The 11,514-nt window shown below is 38.2% G+C and overlaps 1 protein-coding gene across 1 annotated transcript in view; it reads left to right on the plus strand.

The window, feature by feature from the left end:
* Window positions 1–5,027: 5,027 nt before the first annotated feature.
* LOC121390655 (glycine-rich cell wall structural protein 1.8-like) overlaps window positions 5,028–11,514 on the plus strand; it is a 7,707-nt gene continuing 1,220 nt past the window's right edge. Inside the window, exons 1-2 of the mRNA XM_041522520.1 lie at window positions 5,028–5,099; window positions 8,739–9,075. Of these exons, the coding sequence (XP_041378454.1) occupies window positions 5,094–5,099; window positions 8,739–9,075 (343 nt within the window). The 5' untranslated portion in view covers window positions 5,028–5,093. The remainder of the gene's footprint in view (window positions 5,100–8,738; window positions 9,076–11,514) is intronic.

Here is an 11,514-nt window from a genome sequence, read left to right on the forward strand (position 1 = left end):
AATCATCGGCTATTGATTCGATTTCAAATATTTGGTAATTCTGGCATATAGTCATCAGAGGAAACCCGCTACATTTTTCCATTAGCAGCAAAGATCTTTTATATGCACCTTCCCACAGACAGGAAAACCAGTTGTTGGTTGGATTGATAAAAAACCCAATCAGTTGAATGGATCCACCGATGTGGTTCGATCCTGCGGCGCAAGCACCTCAGGCTAGCACTCATCCGACTAAGCAAAATCCCGCCCCTGTACAAGATAGAGCCCACTGAAATATATACAGCTGTGGTGGCATCACTTATGAATCACTGTATGTATGGACTTACGGTGCGATTCAGCTTAGTCGGTTCAGCAATCGCTAGAAGTGCTTGGGTCGGAGGATCGAACCTTATCAGCGGACTCATTTTGGTATTTCCCGTTGAAACCAGTGTCACATGACTGGTATATGAATGAAAAATATTATTGGTAGTAAATCTTAAGACAGAGATGAATTTTAATTGTATAATGCAGAGATTTGTATTTCAGGACCCCCTTAGAAACTTTGTTTTGCGCCCTCGATCTTCGTCAATCCCGTATAGTATAGAATAATTATTGGAAATGTGTATAGTAGTGTAGTGTAGTGTAGTGTAGTGTAGTGTAGTGTAGTAAAGACCGCGCATCAAGCGGACACTATACCACTGGGCTACGTCCCGCCCCGATCAGAGGAGAGTACAATACGGTACAGTACGGTGCGGCACGGTACGGTACGGCACGGCAAGTTACAGTACGGTAAGGCACGGCACGGTAAGGTATAGTAGAATACGGTAAGGTAGGGTAAGATACGGTAAGGTAAGGCACAGTTCAGTATACTACAATGCAGTTCAGTATAGCAAAATAAAGTATATAAAATTACCTTAATGCCGTAGAAAGGAAAGTTATGACTGTAGCGAGTAGCATTGTAAGTTTGTCTGTCAGCCCGTATTCCACAACACGTATAGTCAAATCTGCACGTGTATATACACACATATACTGAATTATCGAAACCACATGGTCATTTTTGAATTGTTGTTGAGGTTTTATTTCGGTCCTTTGTTCACGAAATAGATTTTCTTGTGACAATTCCATTAAGCTATGACGTCGAACCCAGTAACCGGATTTACAAAAATGGACTAAGTCATCAAGCTAAAAGGTTTTATTGTTGATTTTAAAACGAGGATACAAAAAAAAAAAAAAAAAAAAAAAAAGAAGAAACATCCATTTAAATATGCGTTGGATTAGATCAATATTACCATTAATCAAAATAGAAGTTTACTTTGTGATACAGGAAAGAGTCTCACAATTATATGCGTATGAGGCTTGTATTCTAGAGGGTACATAAACTATATGACCATCGCCACCAACGCCACACGACTTCACTACTCCACTAAACTAGATTACCTTGCTATGACCACGTTGGTCATGCGAATAAAGCAATATCGATTTGGTAAAGTACGCCGCTGTTAAAGCAGATTTTTTTTTGTCTGAAGTAAGAACAAAAAACCCTGATGAGGTCATTCTCATCTTTATCGCTTACGTCAAAATTAGGTTACCAGTGTTATCAGGGTATATTTTTCTCTCACGGCAAGAATCAGGGGCAAAGCGTTCGCCTGAAACGCGGTCGGTCTAGGATCGAACCTCGTCGGTGGGCTCATTGGATAATTTCTCGTTTCAGCAAGTGAACCACTACTGGTATATTATAGGCCGTGGTATGTGCTATCCTGTATCTGGGACGGTGCATATAATAGATATATTGCTACTAACGGAAAATGTAGCGGGTTTCCTCTCTAAGACTATATGTCAAAAATACCAAATGTTTGAATCCAGTAGCCGATGATTAATCAATCAATGTGCTCTAGTTATGTCGTTAAACAAAACTTTGAAGACAAGAATCCGATTCATCGTCACATATGAAACATTCGTGTGAGGACAGGAAAGAAAATGGATGTTTAACGACACCATATGACATTTTAAACTACCGCTATTTGGTGTCTAACATAAACGAAAATACATAGTCTTTAGAAATGGGGGTAAACATATTAAAGACAACGAGAAATGGGATTATGAGGGTCACCAGTTGGAGGTTGTAGACGAATTTAACTATCTTGGGTTGTTACTAAGTTATAATGGTAAATTTAGTCGGGCACAGAAAAGACTGGCAGAACAAGGACGTAAAGCACAATACTGGATCACGAATATTTGTAATAAGAACTATTTTAATATTGAAACGATGTTAGCGGTATTTGATACCTATGTAAATAGTGTTCTTAATTATGGATCGGAAGTCTGGGGTTTTCACTCAGCACACGGCATCGAGAAAGTTCATATACAATTTATTGGGTGTACATAACAGAACTTATAATTACGTTTGTTTACAGAGAATTGGGACGATTTCCACTAGCTATTATAAGAAAGCTGAGAATGTTTAAATATTGGATAAACCTTGGTAGTACCAGTAATTGCATTTTAAAATCTGTGTACGAGGAAACGTATGAGTATGGAGATATTTGGCTAACGAATATTAAGCAGGCATTAGATACGCTTGGGCTAAGTTATATGTGGAAATCGACCCATACCCATATCTGTTTTTATTACATAATTAAAGAAAAAAATTGAGTGTTTAAACAAAAGTCCTACAGTTTAATAACAGCGTCGCCAAAAGGATTACTATATAAACACTTAATAAAAGAATATAAATTACAAACATATCTGACGAAGCCAATTGATTCACGTAATATAAAAGAAATAACGAAAATGAGAATTTGTGCACACAAGCTAAATATTGAAGCTGGTAGGTACAAAAATATCGAGAGAACACAATGAGTATGAACATTATGTAATATTAATGAGATTGAGGATGAGTTTCATTTTATTCTTCAGTGTCCACGATACGAAACTTTAAGAAATAGATTTATTAAGAAATACTACTCCAAGACCCCCAGTGCTTTTAAACTAATACAGCTATTGTCAGCTACAAACAATAAGGAGATATATAACCTTGGCAAATACTTAATACAGGCGAACAAAATGAGGGATATGCTATTACTACAAACAACTTACTATATCTATATTTGTGTGACTTATATTGCTGATTGTTTATATATAGATATAGATGGATTGTTTTTATCGGTATATGTGTATGTATTTATGTAAGTCATTCTCCACCATTGTTCCGCACTATTGTACATAATATTGTATTTCATTGTTATAATGCTGATAAGTTGCAAAACTTAACGCAATAAAGAAGAAGAAGAACTTGGACATATGGAAATGAAAGGAATGTTTGTTTAACGACACCTCAGCACATTGTAAACTACGGCTATTTGGTGTCTAAGATATAGACATGATTATTTAATTAGCGACACCTCAGCATATATTAAACTACGGCTATTTGTGATCCAGCTTATGGAAAGGAAAGGAATGTTTTGTTTCACGACACCTCAGCACATTGTAAACTACGGCTATTTGGTGTCTAAGATATAGAAATGATTATTTAATTACCAACACCTCAGCATATATTAAACTACGGCTATTTGTTAGCATATGAAAATGAAAGGAATGTTTATTTAATGACAAATGAGCACATTTTAAACTAAGGCTATTTGGTGTCTAAATATAGAAATTATTATTTAATTAGCGACACCTCAGCACATTTTAAACTACGGCTATTTGTGATCCAGCTTATGGAAAGGAAAGGAATGTTTTGTTTCACGACACCTCAGAACATTTTAAACTACGGATATTTGGTGTCTAGCATATGGAAATGAAAGGAATGTTTATTTAATTACACCTTAGCACATTTTAAACTACGGCTATTTGTTATCTAGCATATGGAAATGAAAGGAATGTTTATTTAGTAACACCTCAGCACATTATAAACTACGGCTATTTGGCATCTAGCCTATGGAAAGGAAAGGAATGTTTAACGACACCTCAGCACATTTTAAACCATCATAATAAAATATCCCTTGTTGCCAATTGGAAAGAGTAGCCCATGGAGTGACGGTAGCGGGTTTCCTCTCTCGTTATCTCTTTACTCCTTAACTACGTATCCGACTCCATAAAACCATAAAATTTAATAAACTCTGTTCAGTATACCGTTAATAACACGCCTTTCTTCTTTTCTTTCCTTCTTTCTTTCTTTCCATATCAACCAAGAGCATAATCCATGACAGCTGTAATCTTTTAAAGAATGGAATCCGTATCAATCATAATAAATTAAAATCGTCAATAATTGACGTATATCCACCCGTAATGCAACAAACGTTGGTTGGGTGGATAATGGCGCTCTTAATATGTTTCTCCTTTTAATTTGGGCGGTCATTTTCACTGTAGTTGGATTTTAGTTGAAGAACAGCGATTTCGGCTGTAACAATAACATATTAAAGAAGAAAAAAATTTAACAAAAATCTTTAAGACAATTTTTTTAATACGAAAAACTTAAAACTAACGATTACCACAGTAGATATTGCTATTCAGTTTTAACAATAATTTGACTGAGAGATTTATCAAAATGGGGACCTGTTTACCACCTACCTTTTTTAATATTCCTACGCAACGGCGACGCAATAATAAAATTTAATCCCGACCTATTATACGAAACAATACACAAATAATTATGATCATTTTGCTGTTCTAGATTTAAAACGGCGATTTTCTTTTATAATTTCTTATTTAAATATCTTGCGATTAAAAACCCATTATCACGGTCTATTAAAATACATATTTCTTTGTGACAGTTCGTTGTCATGGAAATCTGCAGGTTTAAAGCTCAATCAAAATAGATAACAGCAAAACGTTACTGAATAATGAATTAATTTGTTAACATTGCGAAGTCGTAAAATTGGGTTTATTTTCATTTCGTGAGTCTTCCTCGAAAGTGATCTGTTTTCAAGGACCTGATTATGCCATAACAACCCACTTTATAGGATAAAAACTGAGCATGAAATTCAAACGTAAGTTTTATGACATTGTAATTATTGCTGCATCATGGTGCGGAGGGTATAAAACGCGGCTCGGTTTCGGAACTCGGCAGTACCAGGTCTGATTATTCCAGTCGAAGTACCACAAAGAACATTACCATGAACGTAAGTCGAACTTTTTTCTCTTTTGGTTTTCTTTCCTTCATTTTCTATTTGATTTTAACTGTATTAGTTTCAAGTAAGATATGATTCATGGGCACACACACAGAAACAGACAGACAGACAGATACAGACAGACAGACAGACACACACACACACACACACACACACACACACACACACAGAAACAGACGCACACACGTAGCGTAGCTTAGCGGTTAGTTGATAGTGTTTATATCCAATTAAGGTTCAAGCACCCTGTCCTGGACACACGCATCATCTATCTAGGCGGTCTGTTCAGAACATGGCTTAATGTTTAGTTGTGAGTGCTTAGTGACAGATATGTCGGTGTGCCATTATCTCAATCTGGTTGGGAGCCGTTACCGGGATGCGAACCCAGTAATTACCAGTCTTATAGGTTCAACACTATGCCACTGATTTTCCACTTATTTTATTTTATTTTATTTTATGCTATTTCTCAACAAATGGTATATATTATATTTTATATAAAGAAATCTACAAACGCTAAGATATTGTTCAACAACTTAACTTACATCCAATATTAGTTGCATAAAGAGGGACGGGATTTAGCTGATTCGGCTGAGCTCTCGCCTGAGGTGCTCGAGTCGCAGGATCGAACCACCTCGATGGACCCATTCAACTGATTGAGATTTTTCTCGTTCTAACCAGTGCACCACAACTGGTTAAAGATTGTGGTATGTGCTGTCCAGTCTGTGGGAAAGTACACATAAAAGATACCTTGCTACTAAAAGAAAAAATGTAGCGGGCTTCCTCTGATGACTTCATGTCAGAATTATCAAATGTGTGACATCCAATAGCCGATGATTAATTAATGTGCTCTAGTGGTGTCGTTAAACAAAACAAACTTTAAGTTTAATTTTCTTAGGTTTCTAAATTCAGAATTTTTAAGATAGGCACTGTTGCGTAATGTTAGCAAATGGTATTTAACAAACATCAATTTTCTTTCCTATTTAAAAAAAACACAAAACAGCATGGGATGTTCTCAAGTATACATTTTCCCTACATATTCTCTATTTCCTACATATACGATTATGAAATTTGCTAAACTGAATACACATTCATTGCACATTGAGTTTTGAGGAACGAATTAAATATAGCACATATATTTTACCATTTTACGCCACATATATCAACAGTTTTGGAAGTAACAAAAATGGTCCATATTTATATGCTTTTTAAAAACAAAAACATTTTTCCTTTTCTACGTCAAACCAAACTGGATCGTGTGGCCCGTAACCACGATGGCCGACGCCATATAACTATTTCTAGCTCACTGGACAGGGTTATGGCCTCAGATTACAGTTATCTTCCCATTTGGTTGTCTGGAAAATCCGGAAATTTTACCGCGCAAGTAGTCTGCTGTTTGACTGTGATTATTTCATGGCAGACAGCTATGAAGTGGCAACTATTTGACTGAAATGACAGGGGAGAGCATGTAGTTTGTAAACATGTGTAACTTGTTGACATTGAAGACTTGTTTGTGGTAATTCCGGCTCATGCAAAAGTAGTGCTTTTTGTGTAAAATGGGTGTACTCCGGCCTGGTTTACAGGGTGTGTTTGTTTAAACCATTATGCTGGGAGAAAGAGCTGGACAGCAGGGGTTGTCCTTTTCAGGGTATGTGTCCCCCAGGCAGGCAAAGATACATACAAAAATCCACGGACCTGCTGATATTAATAAAAATGTTATAGCCACTAAGGCTATATAGAAACATATAGCGAAATTAATTGTGGTCTGAGGCCTGATATCCAGCTTTTGCACGGTGCTAGAAAAATCTGTCTGATCCGAGGGCTAGACGATTTCTACATACGCGTGACGTCATAACTCATGCTTTACCACGATTGACATCATAACTTTTGGTTTTCAGAATTCTGTTTGCCATTTCACGTTGTATCATTTTTTTTCAAAATATTTAAACAAATTAATATTTTCAGCTTTATATTTATTGGTAAGTTGTTACATTTTTATGTCGTTGCATGAGGTGGACTATATTTTCCCGCGCGTATGATTATATGAGTTTGTAGGTAAAATGTTTACGAATCGTTCTACAATAAACAAACCGTCGCTTACAAAATTAGTGTTTTGTTACTGAAATTAAATGGGCAAGAAAAAGAATCAATCACTGTTGTGAGGTATAGATATGGCAATTCCAACCCTCGGGACTAAATATTTTGTCCCTCGGGTTGGAATTGCCTTATCTATACCTCACAACCGTAATAGATTCTATTACTCTAACCTTAGTATCGAAATAATCATTATGTTAGATCCCCGAAAACTTGCCTCGGTGGTGTAGTGGACTTCTCTCTCACTAAAGGCGACGTCGAGGGTTAACGACTCGGTGGGTAGGTGTTAGTCCACTGCCCCGACTTCTCTCTCACTAAAGGCGACGCCGAGTGTTAATGACTCGGTGGATAGGTGTTAGTCCACTGTCCCGACTTCTCTCTCACTAAAGCCGACGCCGAGTGTTAACGACTCGGTGGATAGGTGTTAGTCCACTGCCCCGACTTCTCTCTCACTAAAGGCGACGTCGAGTGTTAACGACTCGGTGGATAGGTGTTAGTCCACTGTCCCGACTTCTCTCTCACTAAAGGCGACTCCTAGTGTTAACGACTCAGTGGGTAGGTGTTAGTCCACTGTCCCGACTTCTCTCTCACTAAAGGCGACGTCGAGTGTTAACGACTCGGTGGATAGGTGTTAGTCCACTGTCCCGACTTCTCTCTCACTAAAGGCGACTCCTAGTGTTAACGACTCAGTGGGTAGGTGTTAGTCCACTGTCCCGACTTCTCTCTCACTAAAGGCGACGCCGAGTGTTAACGACTCAGTAGGTAGGTGTTAGTCCACTGTCCCGACTTCTCTCTCACTAAAGGCGACGCCGAGTGTTAACGACTCGGTGGGTAGGTGTTAGTCCACTGTCCCGACTTCTCTCTCACTAAAGGCGACGCCGAGTGTTAACGACTCGGTGGGTAGGTGTTAGTCCACTGTCCCGACTTCTCTCTCACTAAAGGCGACGCCAAGTGTTAACGACTCGGTAGGTAGGCGTTAGTGCACTGTCCCGACTTCTCTCCCACTAAAGGCGACGCCAAGTGTTAACGACTCGGTAGGTAGGCGTTAGTGCACTGTCCCGACTTCTCTCCCACTAAAGGCGACGCCGAGTGTTAACGACTCGGTGGGTAGGCGTTAGTCCACTGTCCCGACTTCTCTCTCACTAAAGGCGACGCCACACGATACGAGTGCCTCGTACGAGAATGGCCACGAGAATAACGTCTAACAACTAAGCAGTAACCCACTGTCCTGTTTTCTGGGGGTGTTAAAAACAAAATTCTCTTCTACGTCAAGCCAAACTGGAATTACTTTGTAGTCCTTGATCATAATGTCCGACGCTATATAAATATATCTACCATTAGTATCGAAATAACCATTATGTTAGACACCGAATTAGTCCAAATAGCTACGGTGTGCCCAGGACAGCGTGTTTGAACCTAATTGGATATAAGTACTAAAATAACTGTAACTTAATGAATGAATGAATGACCCCCGAAATAGTCGTAGTTAAAAACATGTGCTGAGGTGTCGTTAAACCAACATTCCTTTCCTTTATTCCACAGGCTCTCCTTTCCGTCACTCTGTTGGCACTTTTGTGCTGTTCCGCCCTCGCCAGCTACCCATACTATTATGGAGGAAATGGCTTCCACGGGGGTGCAGGCTTCGGAGGTGCTGGTTTCCGTGGCAATGGCCACCACGGAGGTGCTGGATTCCCAGGAGGTGCTGGTTTCCATGGCAATGGCCTCCACGGAGGTGCTGGATTCCTAGCAGGTGCCGGATTCCATGGCAATGGCCTCCACAGAGGTGCTGGATTCCACGGAGGTGTTGGATTCCACGGAGGCCCTGGATTCCACGGAGGTGCTGGTTTCCATGGTAATAATGGATACTACGGATACCCAGGTATTTTTAATATATTTAGGGCTCTTTTTGTATTTATTAAAGTCCACAAACAATAAATAAATATGAAAAAGTGAAATAAGAAAGTAAATGTTGTTGGGTTTGGGGGGGGGGGGGGGGGGGGGTTTGTTGGTTTTTTGTCGGTTCTTTTCTTTTATCGGACTTTAAAAAAAATAGATAAAAAGAAGTTTAAGACAGCAGTACATTTACCAAGTTTAAAAAAAAAAAAAAAAAAAAAACGAAATAAGGAAACGTAAAAAATAATTTTTTGGTTATTATTGATGATGTAGAATACTTGTTTGTTGTTGGGTTTTTGGAGGGAAGGTTGTTGTTGCTATTTTGGGGTTTTGTTTATTTCTGTTTTTGTTTGTTTGTTGATTTTTTAAATGGACTAAAAAGACCCCAAAAAACATGTTTCGAAAGTTGTGTGTGTGTGTGTGTGTGTGTGTGTGTGTGTGTGTGTGTGTGTGTGTGTGTGTGTGTGTGTGTGTGTGTTTTATTGGGGTATTTGGTTTGTTATAATATCGATTGATTGAGTGAATAGGTTTTGAGAGCATCCAATCCCGAGGAGAATCTAGAAGATTATTTGTTCGGTACTAATGTTGTTGTTGTTTAGGATATAGGATACTTGATAACAAATTTGCAGCTCTACATGCCTAGTTTTATAAATAAGCCCCCCTCGCAGATCAGAATATTTAAACTAATATTGTGACTTCATAACCTGATTTAATGAAAAGATGTTGACACTGTGTTTCACGTTTTCATTCTTCGAGGGGGTAACTGGAATACAAATGTTCAACGCTGCCCATTTTACTCAATGCGCCAGGGCATGAAAATCTGCTTTCTATATAATAATAACGTGTGTAGTCCGCTGCTTTCTATATAATAATAACGTGTGTAGTCCTGGACCCACTGCTTTCTATATAATAATAACGTGTGTAGTCCGCTGCTTTCTATATAATAATAACGTGTGTAGTCCTGGACCCACTGCTTTCTATATAATAATAACGTGTGTAGTCCTAGACCCACTGCTTTCTATATAATAATAACGTGTGTAGTCCACTGCTTTCTATATAATAATAACGTGTGTAGTCCACTGCTTTCTATATAATAATAACGTGTGTAGTCCTAGACCCACTGCTTTCTATATAATAATAACGTGTGTAGTCCTAGACCCACTGCTTTCTATATAATAATAACGTGTGTAGTCCTGGACCCACTGCTTTCTATATAATAATAACGTGTGTAGTCCGCTGCTTTCTATATAATAATAACGTGTGTAGTCCTAGATCCACTGCTTTCTGTATATTAATAACGTGTGTAGTCCTAGACCCACTGCTTTCTATATAATAATAACGTGTGTAGTCCTAGACCCACTGCTTTCTATATAATAATAACGTGTGTAGTCCTAGACCCACTGCTTTCTATATAATAATAACGTGTGTAGTCCTAGACCCACTGCTTTCTATATAATAATAACGTGTGTAGTCCTAGACCCACTGCTTTCTATATAATAATAACGTGTGTAGTCCTAGACCCACTGCTTTCTATATAATAATAACGTGTGTAGTCCTAGACCCACTGCTTTCTATATAATAATAACGTGTGTAGTCCTGGACCCACTGCTTTCTATATAATAATAACGTGTGTAGTCGTAGACCCACTGCTTTCTATATAATAATAACGTGTGTAGTCGTAGACCCACTGCTTTCTATATAATAATAACGTGTGTAGTCGTAGACCCACTGCTTTCTATATAATAATAACGTGTGTAGTCCTAGACCCACTGCTTTCTGTATAATAATAACGTGTGTAGTCTTAGACCCACTGCTTTCTATATAATAATAACGTGTGTAGTCCTAGACCCACTGCTTTCTATATAATAATAACGTGTGTATGGGACCCACTAGTGTAGTCCTAGACCCACTGCTTTCTATATAATAATAACGTAGACCCACTGCTTTCTATGTAATAATAACGTGTGTAGTCCTGGACCCACTGCTTTCTATGTAATAATAACGTGTGTAGTCGTAGACCCACTGCTTTCTATATAATAATAACGTGTGTAGTCCACTGCTTTCTATATAATAATAACGTGTGTAGTCCTGGACCCACTGCTTTCTATATAATAATAACGTGTGTAGTCTTAGACCCACTGCTTTCTATATAATAATAACGTGTGTAGTCCTAGACCCACTGCTTTCTATATAATAATAACGTGTGTAGTCCTGGACCCACTGCTTTCTATATAATAATAACGTGTGTAGTCCTAGACCCACTGCTTTCTATATAATAATAACGTGTGTAGTCCTGGACCCACTGCTTTCTATATAATAATAACGTGTGTAGTCTTAGACCCACTGCTTTCTATATAATAATAACGTGTGTAGTCCTAGACCCACTGCTTTCTGTATAATAATAACGTGTGTAGTCCTAGACCCA

The sequence above is a fragment of the Gigantopelta aegis genome, chromosome 15, assembly GCF_016097555.1.
Source record: "Gigantopelta aegis isolate Gae_Host chromosome 15, Gae_host_genome, whole genome shotgun sequence".
In the NCBI taxonomy this organism is placed as follows: Eukaryota; Metazoa; Mollusca; class Gastropoda; order Neomphalida; family Peltospiridae; genus Gigantopelta; species Gigantopelta aegis.